The sequence below is a fragment of the Talaromyces amestolkiae genome, assembly GCF_001896365.1.
Source record: "Talaromyces amestolkiae strain CIB chromosome Unknown scaffold7.1, whole genome shotgun sequence".
Classification (NCBI taxonomy): domain Eukaryota; kingdom Fungi; phylum Ascomycota; class Eurotiomycetes; order Eurotiales; family Trichocomaceae; genus Talaromyces; species Talaromyces amestolkiae.
Genome location: NW_024468043.1, coordinates 261,442 through 283,048, shown reverse-complemented (window position 1 = coordinate 283,048; position 21,607 = coordinate 261,442). Strand labels below are relative to the sequence as shown.

General features: G+C 47.5%; 6 protein-coding genes across 6 annotated transcripts; 3 read left to right on the top strand and 3 right to left on the bottom strand.

The window, feature by feature from the left end:
* Positions 1-389: 389 nt before the first annotated feature.
* Positions 390-9,829, top strand: BHQ10_004149 (uncharacterized protein; the record flags this gene model as incomplete). The annotated part of the gene is made up of 7 exons (XM_040876483.1): positions 390-474; positions 554-1,157; positions 1,242-2,506; positions 6,906-7,066; positions 7,122-9,209; positions 9,259-9,762; positions 9,815-9,829. 7 exons carry the CDS (start codon positions 390-392, stop codon positions 9,827-9,829), a joined length of 4,722 nt encoding a protein of 1,573 aa, XP_040732653.1.
* A 446-nt stretch (positions 9,830-10,275) lies between these two features.
* On the bottom strand, positions 10,276-10,900 carry BHQ10_004148 (uncharacterized protein; the record flags this gene model as incomplete). Its single annotated transcript, XM_040876482.1, has 2 exons — positions 10,276-10,439; positions 10,522-10,900. 2 exons carry the CDS (start codon positions 10,898-10,900, stop codon positions 10,276-10,278), a joined length of 543 nt encoding a protein of 180 aa, XP_040732652.1.
* Positions 10,901-11,138: 238 nt separating this feature from the next.
* On the top strand, positions 11,139-12,089 carry BHQ10_004147 (uncharacterized protein; the record flags this gene model as incomplete). Its single annotated transcript, XM_040876481.1, has 1 exon — positions 11,139-12,089. One exon carries the CDS (start codon positions 11,139-11,141, stop codon positions 12,087-12,089), a length of 951 nt encoding a protein of 316 aa, XP_040732651.1.
* A 183-nt stretch (positions 12,090-12,272) lies between these two features.
* Positions 12,273-16,149, bottom strand: BHQ10_004146 (uncharacterized protein; the record flags this gene model as incomplete). Its single annotated transcript, XM_040876480.1, has 2 exons — positions 12,273-13,383; positions 13,436-16,149. The coding sequence occupies 2 exons, from the start codon at positions 16,147-16,149 to the stop codon at positions 12,273-12,275; spliced, it is 3,825 nt and encodes a 1,274-aa protein (XP_040732650.1).
* Positions 16,150-16,803: 654 nt separating this feature from the next.
* On the bottom strand, positions 16,804-18,941 carry BHQ10_004145 (uncharacterized protein; the record flags this gene model as incomplete). Its single annotated transcript, XM_040876479.1, has 4 exons — positions 16,804-17,550; positions 17,601-17,740; positions 17,795-18,561; positions 18,640-18,941. The coding sequence occupies 4 exons, from the start codon at positions 18,939-18,941 to the stop codon at positions 16,804-16,806; spliced, it is 1,956 nt and encodes a 651-aa protein (XP_040732649.1).
* A 504-nt stretch (positions 18,942-19,445) lies between these two features.
* BHQ10_004144 (uncharacterized protein) lies at positions 19,446-20,240 on the top strand (the record flags this gene model as incomplete). Its single annotated transcript, XM_040876478.1, has 1 exon — positions 19,446-20,240. The coding sequence occupies one exon, from the start codon at positions 19,446-19,448 to the stop codon at positions 20,238-20,240; it is 795 nt and encodes a 264-aa protein (XP_040732648.1).
* Between the last annotated feature and the right edge of the window lie 1,367 nt (positions 20,241-21,607).

Here is a 21,607-nt window from a genome sequence, read left to right as displayed (position 1 = left end):
TGGAGTGAATACAAGGATGTTTTCCCCTCAAGCTCTTCATAGTGCCACAATATCGCTTGTATTTCAAGAGTGATATCTGATGTCGAAGACCAATTGAATGTGTCACACCCCGGCCACAAGCATCGGAGTTCGGATCTCCACACTTGTGAACTTGTGAATACTCTTACTCTCCACATTGTCGCGAGTGACATAAAAACAAGTTCCGTCGAAATGAGGGTCCTTTATTGTTTTGAAGCCAACTCCTCAAAAGGAACTCAAAAGGAAATTCTGATATCCTTTCTTCGGTCATTCTTTTGACTTTGTATCGCCTATTCTATCCAGCTAGAAATTTACCACTAGCAGAGTAATCGCGACCTGACTAGATCTCCCTGCAATCGAGGATAATCAAAATGATTCGAGAAGGTGGTGCATCTACAGACTGTTTACACAGCCAGGTAAAGTCCACGGTGCCACAGAGGGTAAACAATCGACCAGGTAAGACAGATTGGTGATGTTCATCTCTGCAGCCGTGATAGTCAAGGATCCGCCGCTAACAACCATACTAAAAATGCAGGCGTGAGCGTGGATGGAACGAACTTCAGTCTAGATGGGAAAAACGTATCGTATCGATTCCATGTTGGCGATGACGGCGATGTCTTGACAGACCATTTCGGCGGCCGCACTGACGGGAAACTCCCTAACGACCCTTTACCCATCGTGAATGGATGGTCCGGTATGTCACATCGGCTGCGTCGTGAATTTCCAGATCATGGCCGAGGCGACTTCCGTAGCCCTGCGATTCGAATCTGTCATAATAACTCCCATGCTATATTGTCATTGAAATATCAGTCTCATGAAGTGTTGGATGGGAAGCCGGCACTATCTGGGCTTCCTTCTACGTTCGGAAGCGAGGAAGATGTTACAACTCTAGTTGTTCATTTGTATGATGATCAAAGTCACATTGCCGCCGATCTGTCATATTCTGTCTTCCCGATGTATGATGCGATCGTGCGAACTGTTTCCATAACGAACAAAGGCACCGATACAATCACAGTCGAGGAACTTGCAAGTTTCAGTGTGGATATGCCTTATGATGACTATGAGATGATAAGCCTCAGGGGCGACTGGGCAAGAGAAACACAACGACAACGACGACGAATAGATTACGGGGAACAAGGGTATGTTCAAAAGTCCACGTTCTTAACGACGCCCAAATCACCGATGAGGCTGTGTGAGTACCAGCTACTAATTCTGCTTTCTAGATTCAAAAGTAGCACGGGATTCTCGTCACACTTTCACAATCCATTTTTTGCACTCCTGTCGCCGTCCTCAACGGAATCTCAGGGTGATGCGTGGGGATTCTCCCTAGTCTATACGGGCTCATTTGCCGTCAATGTTGAGAAGGGCTCACAGGGCCTTACCCGGGCGTTGATGGGTCTCAACCCTGACCATTTATCATGGCCATTAGGTCCAAACGAAAGTTTTACCTCCCCGGAATGTGTGTCAGTATATTCCAAGGATGGTCTTGGGGGCATGTCACGGTCGTTGCACGGCCTATATCGAAATCACCTGATGAAGAGCCAATATGCCACCAGCGTACGGCCTCCGCTATTGAACAGCTGGGAGGCTCTATACTTCAATCTTGATCAAACCAAGATATATCAAATGGCTCTTGAATCGGCTGCATTGGGTGTCAAATTGTTTGTTCTGGATGATGGCTGGTTTGGTGATAAGTATCCACGTTTGTCAGATACGTCGGGACTTGGCGACTGGGTACCCAATCCCAGGCGATTTCCGCATGGACTTGCTCCATTGGTAAAGGATATCACAGCCCTGAAACCAGCCGACTCATCCGCCAATCTGCGATTCGGTCTCTGGATTGAGCCTGAGATGGTCAATCCTAAGTCAGCTTTATATGAGGAGCATCCTGACTGGGTACTACACGCTGGGAAATATCCTCGAACCGAGCAGCGGAACCAACTTATCTTGAACCTGGCCCTGCCTCAGGTACAAGATCACATAATCAATTCAATTTCCGATGTTCTACGCAGTGCAGATATCACTTACGTCAAATGGGATCACAACCGATGTATCCAAGAGTCGCCGTCAGCCCCGAGTCATCACGCCTATATTCTCGGCGCCTATCGAGTGTTTGAAGAGCTTACCTCACGTTTCCCCCATGTCTTGTGGGAGGGATGTGCTGCGGGTGGTGGCAGATGTGACCCTGGCATTCTCCAATATTTTCCTCAAGTCTGGATATCCGATAACACGGACGGACTTGATCGTATTTTCATTCAGTTTGGTAACTCGATTGCATATCCAGCAAGTGCAATGAGTGGCCATATCTCTGCTATTCCCAACCACCAGACGGGACGCAGCATTCCCCTGATCTTCCGTGCTCATGTCGCCATGATGTGTGGCTCGTTTGGGTTGGAATTGAATCCCGCGGAACTTCTGCCACACGAAAAGTCAACATTACCTCAACTCATATCAATGGCAGAGAAGCTGAATCCACTCGTGATCTCTGGTGAGATGTGGAGACTCAGACTGCCAGAGGAATCAAACTGGCCAGCCGTGTTGTTTGTGTCTCAGGATGGTTCTCAGGCGGTGGTGTTTTACTTTCAAATAAGGTCCCTTGTAAATCACGCATTTCCACGACTGAAATTGCAGGGTTTAGATGCTAGTTCGAGGTATTTTGTGGATGGTGAGGGTCCTTTCTCAGGTCAAACTCTGATGAATGTGGGATTACAATACTCCTTTGATACGGACTATGGAAGTAGAGTCATCTTTTTGGAAAGACAGCATATTGTATGAGCGTCATCATGAAGACAGGTTGTTTAAGTTGATTACCTTGTCCATATTATATGTGACAGGACCTGTGCTATTATGAAGTAGACGATACTAGGAAACCAAATAAATTGCATAGGTGACATGATTGACATCATTTTATAGAATCAATCCACGATGTTTTATATGGTACACTAGATAGCATGATATAATGTCAAGCACTCTAAGGACCAGATGGAAGCCCGATGCCGGCGAGAGAAAATGGGATCTCCTCCGGGCCCATATCAGTTCTTTCATCAACTTCCCTCCCAGACTCACGCAGAAATCTGAGCATCCACCGATCCATCAAAAAGATTTCTGATATACTCCTCCGACAAGCCGCATGGAATATTCGTAGACGTAACAAGCACATTGCAAGTGCTGGCCACAGATTATGCAATCGTAGCATAATTTCGAAATTTCGTTCTAGGCGGTGTCTAGTAGTGGTGATTTCATCTTCAGAAGTTGAATTCAATAATGTATGGATCTGAACAGTTGAGGCAATTACGAGGACATGGCCTATCATGTTGTACAGCACATCGCACCCAGGGGTAGAATGTGCAGCGTAGATGATCTCGCAAAGGCCTGCTGAATACGCTTTGCATCGAACGGCATACGAAGCGGCAGTTGAGAAGAATTGGTCATGGCTCTTAGAATGTAAGAATTGATAATACAGCAATTGACCGTAGTGGTAATATCCGCAGTAGACAGCCACGAACACACGGCCCAGACCAACCGATGCAAAACGAGCGAGATTTTCAGGTTTGTCTCGCATATGTTCTGGAAGTGCTGCGTACCATTCATCCAGTTGGAGGCCAAGACTTTTGACACGCGTTTCTAAGAATGGACCACCCATTCGTCCCTCGATAGTGTCCTCATGCAGCTCATATATCTCGGCCAATATGCAATTTAATTTTACCATCTCAGCAATCAGCGGAGAGGCGGCAAGGTTGGCATGGTGAAACGAGCCCATATCCCAGCTGTTGGGCTTGAGAAAGCCTAGATCGTCGCTTGGCAATGGATTTGATTTCATTCGACTGACTCTCCGTGGGAGGCCAACGCCATTAGACGTCCAAACATCAATCATACGCAAAGTCCACCATACTAGTACCGTCAGTCTGTGTGACCAGAAGCTAAATAAAGAATGGGCGCACGTACTTCTTATATTTGTTTCCTTCTCGATAGGCGACGCGGCCGGACACGATGCAAGGTCGATTAGTGAAGCCATTTGAATGGCAATACTGACAAAAACAGATTCGAAGGCAGGGTCACCTTCTCCTGTCCAGAAAGCCCCTAATAGCAAAACTGACTGTATCGTTGTGATAGAAATATCATGAAGATCTAACCTTCTTTCAGCCTGCTTGGCATAAGGGAGGCCTCTCTCCTTTGCTGGTATGTTAGCAAAAGCTTCATTATCTGAGAATCTGGTTGTATGAAGACCGTATCAGTATACTACGCTAAGCCAGTAAACGTAGGTTCACCTAATAACTTACCTCGCGGATAGCGATATCATTCCGAGAACTAGTATTTCAGGAGCTTTTCCTTGTCTGACGAGGTCAATCACAGTGGGTGGGTGGAATATTGAGTGGAACTGGTCATGAATATAGTCAAAATATAAGTGTGTTAGCTCCAGCTGCAGAGCGATGCTGGGCATCGCATTCGATTGAACTGGACTGAGAGCATCGGAAGGCCCATCGATTGACTGGGCTGGACCAGACGGAGTGTGTGCCGAGTGATCTGGTTCCGAGGGCTGCTGGCCGTCTTGTGGCGTACAAGAGGCATTGTATGTAAATGATGATGGCGAGACAGTACTTAGGGGCATCAAACTACATGATCTACTATGTTGAGCACAGTAATCACAGCAGTGGCCTTGTACAGATGTAGTGCATCTCCTCTTGCGTTTCCTTTTTAGGACGACTCAGCGCCGGACGAACTAAAGCGGCCCATCTCCACAGCCAAACAACGACTTACCGACATTCAGTGCATGCACTTGCTTGTCTCATTGTCTTATCGGTGGATTGTTGAGTGTCATATAGAAGTAGTCTAAGCATGCATCTCTTTGCAGCCGGCGAGTTTAAACTCCAAAACAACCACTTCGCAATCGGTTGTGGTTCACACGAGGTCGGAAAGTGCGCTACACTGAATCCGGACAGACACTAGTCACTCAGTCCACATAGTCCCAAGGCTCATGTTTGTCATCTACACTAAGGGATGTTAAAGTTGATCAAAGACAGATCTCTCGTCAAAGTTGAGATTTAAAACTTGAGACTAGCGTCCCTTCAGATGATGCTTTAATCATGACTTGGTGAATTCTTTGGGTTCCCTGTTTTTCTGAAGATCGTCTGACTGAATACCTATTTTCATGCCTCAAAACCGAGGTTGCTATCGAGTTTGTAATCATGTTTGAGTAACCTATCTACCCTTTTTACGGTATCTTACTTCGTACTTCGTGGCAAAACATTCGCGGGGTCCGGGATGTCCTCTCCATAGTCTTGCGAATGCGGTCCGGCACGATAAGCGTCGGCGCGGAGAAGGTACTTGATAGTTGCTTTGACTTAGTACTAGCTAATTCACCCTACTGTGCTTGACTAGGGAGGCGAGAAGTACCACGTGAGCCCAAGCCGGGGGACCATTAGATTTCTCAGTGGCTGGAGACTACACTACTATCTCTTTAGGGTTCAGGCAAGACTAGGGGTTCAGAGGCGCGATCAAGGGATGAATTAGGTTCCCGTCACATGACTCGAACAAAAATCATGTTAGAACATTATCCCAATTAGGTTTAGCGTCATTGCTTAGTCAGCTATACTTGTAGGATCCACCTGTAGCCCCTAATTGGACCTTGTGTACTTCCTACTCCTAGGACCTACAGGAATCATGTTTCCAAATCACCGTCTAATACTCGTACAGCTTATAGCTGATCGCTGATATCGCGTCGTCAATCACTCCATAGAGGGATGCTTGAATATCTCCAGCGATTTTCAGAGCGGCCATTGTTCTTCGGGTATGATTCTGTTAAGGAGACGGTCCTTGAGATGGTGGTACGGAATAATGCTGTTTACCGCTGAGTACTTTGTATTGACCAGTGCGCAACGTATTAGAAGGAAGATTGAGATATCCAGAGGCAGATCGGAATGTAAGTGTACTCCATAGGGCCACCCGTACCTACATAGGCTGAGAACAACACAGCCATGGATCGGAGGATTATGTAATGCTGTATCTATTCTTAGCAACAGCACAGCCTCACGCCACTTTTTCCCTTTTTTCCTTTTGACTTTGGCAGAGGATGATAGGATTGGATATGCCATGTCGAAACGATGGACTCTGCTTGGCTGCTTTAGTCTCAGAGATTGAGTGTATATGATTGAGGCAGTGAGAATACGTACTCCTGTTTCGTGGACTCATGACGTAGCCTGTGTCAGATTCTAGTCAACAACATTTCGACATTTACAGAGCCACGTACTGAGTTTTCAGCAAGATAACCAGCGAAATCACTTTATGCCTGAATTCAAGTCAATACAAATATACTTTAATAGTGTTGATATAGACACTCTCAGCGAATAGTTGAAAAGTATTGCCGAATTGGTCGCGGCAAGGCTGATACAGCTGCGGAGAGTGGATCAGCACAGCCAATAACGTGTCTCCAAATGAATGCCTGAGGTTCTTCCCTAGTAACCAGGCCAAACATCTCCGTCATATGCTTCCTCCATTTATTTTCTTCTGTCTCATCCTCTTTCCTCTGCATCACCATCAGTTCCACCATGTCTTCCTACAATCGCTTAGGTGAGTGTTTCCCCTTTGCTTCTTTCAAGGATATTGCCATCCTCGCAACCACGGCACGGCAACCATGGTCGATCTTAGCGCTTTCAAGCTTCGCAATCTATTTGTTTACGGCGGGGCGACCGTTGCTGGCTAAAACCGCACCGTTCATCTCTCAGATTCTTTGGCTTTGCGCTTTCCACTAGAACCAGAAAAGGGGTACCACATACGTACCTCTTTGATGGCATTGTATTTGTGCTTGTCTTTGTCCCCTCGCGTTTCGCCTTTCCTGACTTGATCAAAACCTCGTCTGCCCGTCGCAATACTGATGCAGCGCTTAACAGATCCCTATGCGGACAATGGAGGTCACTCGCCAGTCATGAATCCTCATTATCCAGACAATCGCACGCCCTCTCCAGGGCGGCCATTACAGCCATACCAACATGAGACAGAATTCCGACCATTACAGATGCCCTCGACGGACCACCTACTAGACCAGCCAACGGTGCGCTTGACCCTGCGTTTGCGCTAATGAGTGTAGCTAACACTGTCAACTCTAGTACTCGGTCGAAGGAATCAACAACTCGTACGGTCACAACGAACGTTTCGAGGAACATCATACGCAAAACTATCCGAACGAATATACATTGCGCCCGGAAGATCATCACGACGCGTACTATAACCAACCTTATGAGCCAACGGGCATCCCACATGATGACTACGACCTATCCAACTACCCGCATCAGGAGCCTTCTCCTTACCAAGAAGATCGAGTTCCCATTCTACAAGCAGATAATCCGTACGGACCAAATCCCTATGAGCCACCAGAGTATACACATGGCGACGACGATATCGCCAACGAAGCGGGCGGCCAGCCTGAGCACGTTCCAACCCCTCCTGAAATGACTCCCAGCCCGGCGCCAATTCGACGTTGGAAGACAGTCAAAGAAGTCCAATTGTTTCGCGGAAATTTGGTCTTGGATTGTCCCGTTCCCCCCAAGTTACTAAACCAAGTGCCTCACGCTCAACCGCCTGAACGTGACGAGTTTACCCATATGCGTTACTCGGCCGCTACTTGTGATCCGGCAGAGTTCTACAACGATCGATTCACTCTGCGACAGAGCTTATTCGCAAAGCCCAGACATACTGAATTGTTCATTGTCATTACCATGTATAACGAAGATGAGTTCCTTTTCGCCCGTACCTTGATCGGCGTCTTCAAAAATATCGAGTACATGTGCTCGAGAACCAACAGCAAGACCTGGGGCAAGGACGCATGGAAGAAAATCGTCGTGTGTGTCATTAGTGACGGTCGTGCCAAGATCAACCCTCGTACGCGTGCGGTGTTGGCTGCGCTAGGAGTCTATCAGGATGGAATTGCCAAACAACAAGTTAACGGCAAGGACGTCACTGCACATATTTACGAATACACCACTCAGCTGGCACTGGGTTTGAAGGGTACACAAGTCTCGATCAAAGGACGCTCAGCCACCCCTGTGCAGATGATCTTTTGTTTGAAGGAAAAGAATCAAAAGAAGATCAACTCTCATCGTTGGTTTTTCCAAGCTTTCGGCCGTGTACTCGATCCTAATATCTGTGTGTTGCTTGATGCTGGTACGAAACCTGGCAAAGACTCCATTTATCATCTTTGGCGAGCTTTCGACTTGGAGCCGATGTGTGGTGGAGCTTGTGGTGAAATCAAGGTCATGTTGGACAAGGGAAAGAATCTCATCAACCCGTTGGTTGCAGCGCAAAACTTCGAATACAAGATGAGCAATATTCTCGACAAGCCCCTGGAGTCGGCATTTGGTTTCATTTCCGTGTTACCCGGTGCCTTTTCTGCTTATCGATACGTTGCATTGCAAAATGACAAGACCGGTCAAGGACCACTGGAGAAGTACTTTGCTGGTGAGAAGATGCATGGTGCCAACGCTGGTATCTTTACAGCAAACATGTACCTTGCCGAAGATCGTATTCTGTGTTTCGAGATCGTCACCAAGCGCAACTGTCGTTGGGTCCTTTCCTACGTCAAATCATCTACCGGAGAGACAGATGTGCCCGATCGCATGGCCGAGTTTATTCTCCAGCGTCGTCGTTGGTTGAACGGTAGTTTCTTTGCTGCCGTTTATGCTATCGCTCACTTCTATCAAATCGGACGCAGCAGTCACAGTTTCATGAGGCAGTTCATGCTAGGATTTGAATTCATCTTCCAGACCATCAATATGCTCTTCGCCTGGTTCGCAATCGGTAATTTCTTCCTCGTCTTCCACATCCTCACGCAGTATCTGGGCTCTACGGACCTCTTGGGAACCCCTGGAGCGATTCTCGGTGTTGTCTTTGAGTGGATTTATTTGTCTACTTTGGTCGCCTGCTTTATTCTTTCACTCGGTAATCGCCCGCAAGGTTCAAACAAGTTTTACATGACAATGGTCTATTTCTGGGTTATTGTCATGATATACTTGACTTTTGCAGCCATCTTCGTCACGGTGAAATCGATACAAGAACAAACTAAGGAGAACGGATTTACATTTAGTGATCTGTTCACTAATCAGCATTTCTTTACCATTATTATATCACTCGCATCCACTTATGTGATGTGGTTCGTGGCCTCGCTGATATTCTTCGACCCATGGCATATGTTTACTTGTGTACGTTCTCTTTATTCAAGTCCTATAGTTCACCTACTAACTACAGCAGTTCATTCAATATTTATTGCTCACACCCACCTATACCAATGTGCTCAACGTGTATGCCTTTTGCAACACCCACGATGTCACATGGGGTACAAAAGGAGACGACAAGGCAGAGAAACTGCCGTCCGCTACGGTCAAGCCGGGTGGAAAAGTCGACGTCAGTATTCCACAGGATGGAGGCGATTTGAATGCACAGTACGATATCGAGCTGTCGGCATTCGCAACAAAACCGCCGAAAGAAGTGCGCGTAATTTCCGATGCAGAGAAACAAGAAGACTACTACAAGGGATTCCGCAGTGGTGTTGTACTTGTGTGGATTTTCTGCAACTTTGCTCTCGGCGCTGTCGTCCTGAGTACCGCTGGCTTGGAGAATCTCAGCTCCAGCAGTTCGACGTCTGACACTAGTACCAAGCGGGCTGATATATACATGTCGGTCGTTTTGTGGAGTGTTGCTGCTTTGTCGTTGATCAAGTTCATTGGAGCGATGTGGTTTTTGGTTGTACGAATGGTAAGTATCTCTTTGGATATTTATTTGTCATCTCTTGACTAACTCGATCTAGTTCCGTGGCGTTTAAACCTGATCACATTCTACGCCAAAAAATGTATATTTGATGATAATACATGGATAGGGCATGAGTCCATCGATACAAGGTCTTTTTTTACTTCGGGGCTTTACCGAAGTTGTGTTTTTACTACCAGTTTTCATTTCCACCATGCATGACGATTCCGAGCTTTGATTATTGATACGACTGTGCAATATTAGTGAAATGTCGGACCCTTTTCTCTTCGACCATGACGTTGATACCATTATGCGACGGTTGATGATTGTTCTCGTGATAATACCCGTGCTTGCGCATGGTTTGGAATGGGTGTTTTTTTTTTCTGGCGCTTGAAACGTGTATGTTTACTTTATGGAATGAATGTACTGCCCCATGATATAGAACGGGCGTTAAATACCAAATCCCAAGTCTAAATCGTTCCATCACTATACATATATACATTCATGATGTAGCCGCAATAATCAAACAGTAGTCTTGGAGTGTACGCACAGCGCTATACCACCGAGTACCAGGAACATGCCCAACCACGTCTCCCTCGCAATCACTTTTCGCTCCACATACCATTCTCCTAGCACCGTGAATAGGAAGGCCATTGAATTCGATATAGGGACCGTCAACGAGAGTTCTACCAACAGACGTAAAATATCAGCACCAAATCACCTAGAATCTGCATCTCCACCCTCCCAGGAGAAAAAGGAGCGACGTACCATGCTTTCCTACAAGCAAGAAAAACCACACACTCCCCGTCAAATTCACCACCAACGGAATCGCATAGGCCGGCGTCCGCAACAGATTAACCACCGTCCAAAACAACGCGCTTAACTTCTTCTTGATGTCGAATCCGCCCCGCTGCGACTGCACCGGGATTGTGATTGTATCGTCGTCGTCATCGTCGTCGTCATTTTCATTGTCATTGGTGCTGGCAGCATTCAATCGATTCGTCTCTTCTTGACGTTTGTTAAAGTCCACCGCGGCGCGCCGGATGAAGGGTGTCGTGAAGCCCCATGCGATTCCGACGAGGATGAAGGAGAGAATGTAGCTGAAGGCGGAGGGCGCTGGTTCGGTGGGCGGGGTATCTGGATCCATTGTAATTATTTGTGCTAGATCAATTGCGCAAGACGCATATGCATAGGGTCCAAGAATGAGGTTGAATGTCGACCTTCTGAGAACGGAGTGATGAGCGGCTAATCCATAAACAGGCTAGCTCGGTTTTTAGCTCCATAACCTTCTAATATCGAACATAGAGAGTTGTTTATATATACATGTCTCGATCGATGAATAGATGAACAGTATACAAAAATAAGAATTTGAAAAGAATAACAATATGTCAAACCAGCCCCGCGACATTTTATATTTCCCGCCATCATCACGGCCCTTCCTCGACCCTTATCTACCTCCATCATCAGACGACACACACACAACAAAGGAAAATGAACTATCGCGACCATTTACAACACTCACATTCGCCACATCCCTTGACTCTTCTCTCTCTTTAGCTCCAGGTGTGCGTACTACCCTGTCCGGGCCACAATCAAAAGCAATGACACACTACCTCCGCTTCCGCCATGAAGCAATCCTGGTTGGCGTCGGGACTGCAATTGCAGATGATCCCGGTCTTAATTGTCGCATTGAAGGTGCGAGTGGTTACGAGGGACAGCCTGAAGCGTCGAGTGTAGAATTCAAAGACAAGAATCACCTTGATCCAATCCAAACGGAGACTATTCGACAACAGCAAGATTTGCTACACCAGCCGAGGCCCATCATCATTGACCCGAATGCTCGCTGGGAGCCGCGAGAGTCTAGCAAGATTATCGAATTAGTCAAACAGAGCAAAGGCAAAGCACCATTCGTCATAACATCAAAATCCACATCTCCACCCGAAGAAGCACGAAACCTTCTCGAGAAATATGGCGGAAAATACATTGCCTTGGACACTATTTCCAGTGCTAAGGATGGCGCTGCACATCAACATTTTGACTGGACCCTGATCCTCAACGTTCTCGCAACGCAGGAAAACATCAAAAGTATAATGATCGAAGGCGGCGGCTCAATCATCAACTCCCTCCTCTCAGAACAGCGTTATACCGCTCTCATTGATTCTGTCATCGTGACTATAGCGCCTACATGGCTGGGCCAGGGGGGTGTGGTAGTCTCGCCCGAAAGGCGCGTTGATGAGCATGGATATGCGATACCGGCTTCGAGGCTGACGGATGTTAAATGGTACCCGTTTGGGGAAGATGTGGTCTTGTGTGGAAGGATTAAAGGTGTTAATTGATGGGATTTATTTCCTGGCTATATAGTATCATGATCTCTAACGCCTTTCAATCTCCATGTACAGGGCTAAGAATAAGCAATAAAAAAAGATACTCAAAGAATAAACATAAGCAGATCAAGTCGTAACAACAGTGATATACATCCAACGCCGTAACAGCAGACCAAACTCCAATCAGATAAGCTTTCAGATTTCAAACCCAGAACCCTTCTTCGTCCATGCCAGCAAGCCATTTTCTAATGATTTCTTCTGCAATTGAGCAATCTTGGCAGCAGTAATCTTACTACCACCACGCTCCTTCAACCTCAAGTCGCGCTCCCTCTCACGTTCTCGGGCCGCAGTGTAATAATTAACGGAGCCCTTCTTAGAGTTGGATAGGCCTGCTTTGGGACCAGAAGATTTCTTGGCACCACTCGATGAGAGGGATGACGAGCTATCAGATGTAGACCACGAGGACGTTGCTCGACGAAGTAGAGGGGGTGGACGGAAGCCAACGTTGGTGGTATCCCAAGATGACGTGCCAGTCACAAAGGCCGGTTTAGCACCGGCGCGTGCAGAGTTGGATGAGGAAGCACGTCGAAGAGCCAGACGGTCAACAACCGGACCACGAGTGCGGCGTGGATTTGGTGGAATAGCAAACCCATCTGCGGAGGATTTTTGACTGGGTTCTGTGTTCTCAGTTTCATCATCCGAATTGCCTTTGTCGGTGCTATAAACAATATCTTCCTCGATGGATGCATCCTCATGGAAGGAGTCGTACTCGGGTGTTGCTGTCAAGAAAGACAAAGTTTCCCGAATCTCCGCGAGAGAAGATGGTTTGCGTGAAACATTAGCTGCAGTGCGTCGAAGGTGTGGTGGAGGTCTATTGGAAACATCTTCAGCAGCAGGCTCAAGAGGTCGTTTTCGCTTGTGAGATGCCTCTTCTGATTCTCCATCTTCGTCTCCGCCTGCGGATGATTCCTCCTTCTCATTGACCTGGAAAGATGCTTCCTCAGATTGAGCACCATTATTGAATTCGAACTCCATTTCCTCGTCATCATCACGATCTTCGAGAGCCTTGAAGAAAGCCTGCTTCTTCGGATTACTTGCGATCTCATTAACCTTCTCGTCAGCAAGCAATGCCTTCCGCATTTTGGCAAATTCTCGCTGCTTGGCTCTTCGTCGAGCGAGCCGTTCATCGTCCGAGTCGTCCAAGTCAAGATCGTCATCAGCTCCTCGCCTACGCCGCAGAGCTCCAGTTGTGATATCTTTCAACAACTTGGAGACTTGTTTTTCATCCATAGCACGTTGATGGTTCCTGTTTCGCATCCGTCAGTAATTGATACTTATGTGTTGAAGAGACTACTCACGCATTTAAAGCTGCTAGCTCCTTTTCGTCAACAACTTCACCACTGTTATCGTTGATCATCTCCCGGTCAAGTTCATCCTCCTCCCCATTATCGTCATCACTAGCACCTCCCAAGCCTGCATACTCATCCTCGGATTCCTCGGCGGCTTCGTCAACGTGTTCCTTGGCCTTGCTGTTCGATTTGTCAAACGCAGTGGCTGCCTTGGTCTTTTGCTTGGACGCTTTCTTCATTACATCGAACGCGCTGGCTTTGATCTCGAAATCTCCACCCTCGTCATCCGATAAATGAACGGGCCGGCCGCGTTGGAGTAGTCGGCCCTTCCTGCGCATGACAGGTGACTCGCTCTCTGGAAGTATGACTGTATCAATTGTCGAGACTGGGGGCTCGATAAAACGCTTAGAGACGTCAATGGGCGAATATACAAAACCAATATCCTGAGTTGGTTCAGGCATCTGTGAATACTGTGACCAGTTGGGTCCAGGTGATTCGGGCACATGAGAGCCAGACTGCGTGTAGCCAGCAAAGAGATCGATTGATCCACGACGCTGATCCTGGCTATCTTTGACCATTACCTGGGAATCGACGGCCATCTCTTGGAGACCGGGCAGCCCAGGATCTGGAAGACTTTGCAGAATCTTGAATGAGTCCTCTTCGCCGTCCGACTGATCCTCCGCGATGGTACCGGCGAATGCCTGAGTAAGGCTCATTGTGAAGGTAGAGGCTCCTGGCATGTTGGGAAATTGCGGTCTTTGGGCTGAGCCGACAGACGCGGCTACTGATCTCGCGGGTGTTTTCGGTTCTGGTACAGGCTTGGTAGTCTGTACTTCGTTTGCCTCGTCTTCTTCCTCATCATCGCTGACAATTCTTCTCTGACGCCTGGCTCGAGTTCCATGTGTCAAAGTCACCTCTTTCTCAAGAGCAGACTCTTCCGGCTCCTCCTCCTCCTCCATCTCATCCGCTTCATTATCGACCAATCCCTGAACTGGTTCTTCGGTTTCTATCTCCATCTCTTCTTCGAGTTTCTCTTCACTACCTTCGCCTTCCCCATCAGACTCAACGTCTTCCTCCATTCCACTTTCTTCCTCATCCTCGGAGCCGGAAAGTTCGTAGTCGCCATCCTCTTCCTCATCGTCGCTTACTGTACTGACACCAGACTTCTTTTCACGAGCAGCCTTCTCACGACGAGCAATCAAATCAGCCTCTTGTCTAGCCTTTTCCATCAAGTCTTCGACATCTGCCTCCATTGCTTCTCGCTCTTCCGCAGTCTCAACAACAATGCCCTGGGCTCTGAGCTCGTCGAGTTTCTCTTGCCTCTCACGCAGTGCTTGCTGTCGAGCTTTTAGTTGCAACATGGCGGAGAGTTCAGCAGGACTCATTGACTTGGTGCGGCTTGTTGGCGACGTCAAACGAGCAAGCAATTTGAGCTTAAGCATATTCTGGTTTTCGCTGAGATTTTTCGAGCGCAGATTCTCAAAGATAGCTGCCTTCCTACACTTGGTAGGCGATGTAATGATCTCCAACTCATCATCAGGTTCCTCATTTTGACGTCGGGCGACCTGTTCACGAGATAAGTGCACTCGGACTCGCGGCTCTTTGGACACTTTGGGTTTGCTAACGGTCGTTTGGGGTGGTTTCGAAGGCTGCACTTGAACGGGCTTCGGTTCGTCAAAACTAGGTCCTGCAGGAGAAGTTGGCGGAGTTTCCTTCTGCTTGGTTGCATCAGCATCTGATGAAGGAGCTGAGCTCGATGATGCCGAATCAATCGGTTCGGAAGGTTGTTCAATTTTGTGCGAGTTCATTAGGGCCACGAAGCTATCTATCGTAATCTTGCGCTTCACTCGTGGCTGATAAGCGAGTTGCCTATTTCGGCTCATCCTTTGCGTTTCTCGTGCCATTTCTTCCAAAGCCTTCTTACTTGCCTTGCGAGCGGGTCGGGATGTTTGAGTTAGTTGTTTGGCACTATCTGGGTCCTCTTCACTCTCATCGTCAGCAACGATATCAGAGTTGAACTCCTTCATCTTCGCTGCTCTTGCGGCCCTTTTCTCTGACTCGATTTTTTCTTTCTCTTGCCGTTCTTTACGTTTTCGCTCAACAAGAGCGAGAAATCGTGCATCTTTTGGTTCCCCGGTTGATGGATTATTCCCGGTCGTGTGGTCTGCATCGCTTTCTTCCTGAACAAATAACGGAGACTCTGATCGTGCGGAACGTTGATTCGAAATCTCGTTCTGTTCCATCGTAGCATTCAATTCGTTTTCCTTGGCACTCAAGAGACGTCTTCTGGTTGGGGCAGCAGTAGGCATATCATCTTCCGAGGATTGGTCTTCATTCGTAGACTTAGTGTTGTCGGTTGCATCTGTGGACGGTAAGCGTAGAGTCTTTGCTATTCTGTCGTAGGCTGTCTCTGTGCGTTCGGTTGTTTCTGTATTTTCAATTCCCTGCATTCGAGCAGCCATTCGCCCTCTTGGTGCCAGTACTGGGACATCTTCATCGTCATCTTCATCAAGGGCTGGCACGATACTTTTCGTTACGCCAGTGGTAAAATTAAGAGGCGCAATTGGGGTTGTTTTCAATGTAGTTGTAGTATTTTCATTTTCAGAATCGCTGTCAAACTGCGCAAGCATGGCCTTGATTTTCTGGCCTGGAGTGAGCATATGTGCTGGAGAGGCTTCCAAGGACGCAGAGCGCGTCGAGCGCGGAGTGGATTGAGTAGACATGCTTGATATGTTGTGTGAATCAATTTCTCAGACAAATTGCTTTATATATCGTAGCATTATCCCATTGCCTATGGAGTTGTCGACTGTCTGAGAGTAAATTGGTAAGAGGTTAGAGGTAAGAGTACGTGGTAAGGCAAGTGGTTGTTCCTGCCGAGTTATGCAAGACGCGCCGCGCAACCCGCGTTCTTATCAGCGCGTTATCAATTAGGGTCACCCTCCGTCACGTGCTGATAAGAATCTCCCAAATAAACACCAAAGATCGAGAGACATCGACGACGTGAAAGTAGTTAAATCATGCTAGATATCTATGATGTATGTCAATTGAAGAAGTCAATCAATTTTGACGTCTATATTGGTTTGTTCTGGGTATGTAAAACAAGAAGGCACGAAAGTCATATCTTCACCACCCATCTTATGCCAATTGAACTCCTGCTCTGTAATGCTGTTCCTCTAGCCCTGAATGAATAGCCAATTCGATAGATGCTGCTAATATACATACAAAGAGAATTAATATTCGTGAGACAAAGATAACAGATATCCGGTGCTTGTTTAGGTTTATCATGTACGGTAGGTGTGAATTAGGAATATGTAAAGATTAGAGGCGATAGATGGCCGCTTCGATGAACCCAAAATGTCCAAATCTGACCGAAAAATCTAGAAGCCAAGATCGAGATCAGCGTCCAAGTCCAAGTCCAGAGCGGCGATGTTATCATCATCCATATTTCGGTGACGAATAACTGCAATGCCTTTCGGTTTGGAGTGGGCTTTAGTAGGTGTGTTGCTGATTTGAGATGCGGAAGGAGATTCGGACTTTGGTGCTTGAGATCCATTACCGGCATCCGCAGAATTTTCTTTGTTTGGTGTGCTGTTTACACCTGTATTCACATCATGGTATGTCTTTGCGCGAGTCTTGACGCGAGCAAAAGGATCTGCTGTGGCTTCTCCGCGGGCCACAGCTGCTGCATTCTTGCGATTCATACGTCGCTCCTCAAGCTGTGCACGACGGACATTTTCACTGTTGAGTTTCTGGTTCCGACGGTTCAGCTCGGCAAGTCGCTGCTCTGGGGTTTGCTGCTTCTCAGGACGTGTCTTGTGGAGGGAACCGTTGAAAGCAAGTTTGGAAGTCGTTTCCTTGGCGAGCTGGGCCTGAATGTTCGCCACTTCATCGTCATTCCCTTGGGCAATGGCTTCCTTAAGCTTTCTCTCCAAATCAAAGCGTTTCAAGAGTTTCTCGTTGGCATTATCCGCGCCCTGCTTCCGCAACTTCTCCTCTAGCTCTTCCGGTGTAAACTTATAGTTGATGAGGTTGTTGATGTCGGCAACTTTAGCAGCTAACATGGACTTGGTTGGAACCTTGCAGTCGTCAACAACCATAGTCTGACGCCAGCGGCTGAACTCGGCCTTAGGCACAGTCAGTAGGATTTCACATGTATATTTTATTGGAAACGAACCTCTGTGAAGGGAGAATCCGAGCATTGAATGAAAGGAAACTCGCGCTCAGCCTTACCATGAGCGAGAACGGCATATTGATCGGTCACGTAGGTCCGACCGTTTGCTCCTTCAATTGCATAAGGTCTCCCTTTGGTGAAGTCTACAATTATTAGACACGTAATCATGCTGAGTCAAAGAATAGGGAAACACATACTCTTAATAACGCAGACACGATACTCATTCTGACCAGTGTCTCGATTCGGTCCAATGTTCACTCGGGTGAAGCAGTTTGTGAGGGACGTCGCAAATGTAGGGTGGAAGCAGACGCTGGCAAAGTTACTGCGGCCCACGCGAACTCGCTGGACATCCTTGAGAGTGGCAGGKGGGTCGTCTTTGGGAATATCGGGTTGCTTAGGTGGAGTGCGGCGCGGTTTTTCCTCGTAGTCTGCCTCGCTTTCACCTTCAGCGTCGACGTCCGAGTACGCTCCTTCCTCTTGAGACGAGCTACGGCCTCGTGCCTGTCTTGCATCTGCATCCCGACGACGTTGCTCATCTCGTTTACCCTTTTGTTCTCGTTGTCGTTTGTATGCCTCAATTGCGTCAGAAGTCTCTCCTACTCGGCGTCCTCCCAACGTAGTCTTTTGACGGGAACTCTTGCGCTGGCCTTCTTCTATATCGGTAGTGCTAGCTTTGCGCTTTGATCTCGACTCGGAGCGTGCTTGTTCGCGCTCGCGGGAAGCAAGAAGGCGACGAAGAACTAGGTCTTGGTTGTGGCGATCAACTTGCTGGGAACGCTCTGACAATATCTGCTCTCGTTCAATTTCGGGAAGACCCATAATCTCCTTCTTGTCGTTGGCGGAGTAGTAGAGCTTCTCGTAAGGGAAAATGGGTCCATCGCCATCGATTTTTAGATTCGCTTCATCAGGTTCGGACTCTGACATGCTGGCAGAACGCTCCGAGGCCAGCGACTCGGCAGCAGATCTAAAATAACAAGAAATATGGTCAGAACATAAAACTCATCTGAACCAGGACGTAGTGAGAATAGCTGACTGGACGTACAGTTCACCTTCCTCGTCAGATTCACCTCGCTTCTGCTTCCTGGGCCGTCTCGCCGGTTTCGAAGCCTTAACAGACTTAGCAACACCCTTACGTGCCATCTCTTTTGATTTTTTTGGAGGCGATTCCTTGTATTCGCCCTTATCTTCGTCGTCGTCGTCGTCGTCCTCGTTTTCCTCGTCTAGTTCTCTCTCAGCGATGGGATATTGAGGAGAAGCAGGATTGGGTTTAACTGGCGGGGAGGCATTCTCTTCATCAGAAGAGTCGCCAGCCAGGGCGAGCAGTTCGTCATCGAGACTAGTCATTTTGACGTTTGCAGCTGCTACAAACAGCCTTATTGTCGGAGAGTCGACACAGAATGTATAAATTCTGCAACAAGAAGTTGCGGTAGTTGATCAGAATTTGGACGATGGTGTCAGGCGCGCAAGAGCCCGTCGAAGTGAAGCAGAGCGATTTAGGCAGGCGACTCAGTACATATATCCCACAATGAATTTCTAGGACGAAGATATTCCAGATACAGTCGCCACGATGGCGGATAAAAAGGGGTGGCAGGGTCCTGAATGGAGTGAATAAGGTAGGCGCAAACAATGAACATTCAACGAAGTCCAACATTCGACGTTTGACCAGGTGCTCTCAGGCAGCAAGGCACCCACAAGTCTTGGCCAGAGGAGTCTCCGCCACCCGCTCCTTCCCCGACACCTTCCTAGTATTCCATCATTCTACTATTCGGCTTCTCTATTGTTCTATTATTTTTCAATTCGACCAGCGCTGGCTATTCCATTGTATCCTACACAATAGCGTCAGTCAAGATGCACGCGGCTACAAACCCATTGAGGGGCCGGTCTCTCCGAGTCCCCCGCGCTGTTCTTTCCGCTCAAACGCCGTTGTATTTGGATTTCCTTGCCCCAATCACCCTTCGCCACTCCTCTCGCCGATGTTTCTTTTTCAGCGCAAAGGCTTCATCAAAGGACACCCCAGAGCCTTTGAAACCCGCCGAGACAAAACAATCTTCGTCTATAAAGCCTCGATATGTTCTTTCGCGTGCACAAAGAGAGTATCTTGATCGCGCACTGCGAGTGAACCAAGCCGGCGAACTCGCCGCGACCTTGATCTATGCCGCACAAAAAACGCCCATTGTACGGTCGCATCCCCATCTACGACCGTTGATGAAGCACATGTATGACCAAGAAGCTGTACATTTTGCCAATTTCAATCACTTGTTAGCGAAACATCAAGTGCGACCCACGGCCATGTATCCAATTTGGGAAGTTGCTGCTACGTTTCTAGGTTGGTCGACAGCGGTAATGGGACGGGAGGCTGCAATGGCATGTACAGAGGCAGTGGAGACGGAAATCGGCACGCATTACAATGAACAGGTCACCACAATCACGGGATGGATGAAGGAAGCCGAACAACGCGGAGAGGAGGTGGATGAAGAACTCACAGATCTTTTGGCGCTGTTAAGAAAAACACGCGATGAGGAGCTGGAGCATCTGGACCATGCTGTTGAGAACGACTCCAAGGAAGCGAAGCCATATGATCCTTTGGTGAATATTATTCGAACCGGATGCAGGGCAGCAATCAACATCAGCGAGAGAGTCTAGCCTGCTCCATCTGGCTCCACCATCAGTGGAAAGGCGGCATTCTTTACATAAAGCATGACCTGCTGACCCGGATGACCTCGACATTCATCGATATGAGAGATACTCTGAAATCTCTTCGCGGTCAGCATGGCGCACGTCAAGTCGGAAATATAACGTTGACCTGTTTGTATATTACCTAGACCTTTGGTCCGGGGCGGTATTAGATACCAAGCTAGATATCACTCTGCAAAGTCAGATTTGTATTATATGAATTATTTTTTTCTGTTATCCCAAGAATTCTCAGGTTGATGAATACGTGGGCTCACGTTGTCTCATACACCACACATAGTAAGCGTGTTGTTAGACGATAACCCAAAGTCAATAGAACCCGTAAGATATTTTCATAATATCACCTATACGTATTTGACTATGACGTTCCAGAGGTCAAGTACTCAGTACCGACAATATTGACTGGATGGTCAATGATATCTCGAGGTCGGTTACTTGCACCTCAAGAGTAACAACGAACACTTTCTTCTCTTTCCTCTGAAACGGTGCCAAGAGGCCGAAGTAAATATGAGATAGCGTAGGAATAACATTAATCCGGAACTAGATCATATTCTCCTGATACGAATTTTTTATGATTCGACCCTAAGTCTGAATATGTTCCAAAAAAGTTGGGTAAACCTGAAAATCTGTTGGTAGTAGTATCTTGTATTTTGAAGCACGCACAAAGCACAAACTTTGAACTTGCGAACGGGGCTACCGGTACCGCAACATACGCAGATGAACAGCTAGCACTTGAATACATCTCCACACAGCTGCTAGTCATTCCCTCGAGCTTGTCATCGACGACCTGTTTAATATCTTGGACGTTTTGCTGTTAGCCGGGCCTGGGCTGACCGATCCCGCCCCTGATCATGAATGCGTACGAGGAATATCGATATGCTCTCTATCGGATGGTTCAGCGCAGGTGCAGTATGCTGAGCTACAGCCTTCTACATGCTTCCTGACTGTCCCATTGCTCACTTAAATCAGCCACTTGGTTCCCTTCACAGTATCCAGTCGCGACTTCTCATGACCAACCGTATATATTCACTAATCCTAATGATAATTAGGCCTATTAAGTAGCACCCATGCGAAACAGGAATGCAGTTAAAATTGCTGGGGGGAGCGCCACAATCATCGTTCCCAATCCTGTCCCACCTTGAATGTCATTATAGAGCGCTGACCAGAGGATACTCGCTAGCATGCTCCCGAATATTGTTATCATGATAATCCAAAATATAACTTCACGATTAGGTCCTTCTATGATATGGATTCCCCATCCATAGGTGCCCTCATCCCCATCAATTACTCTTTTATCCAAACGTTTTGGCAAGCGATTG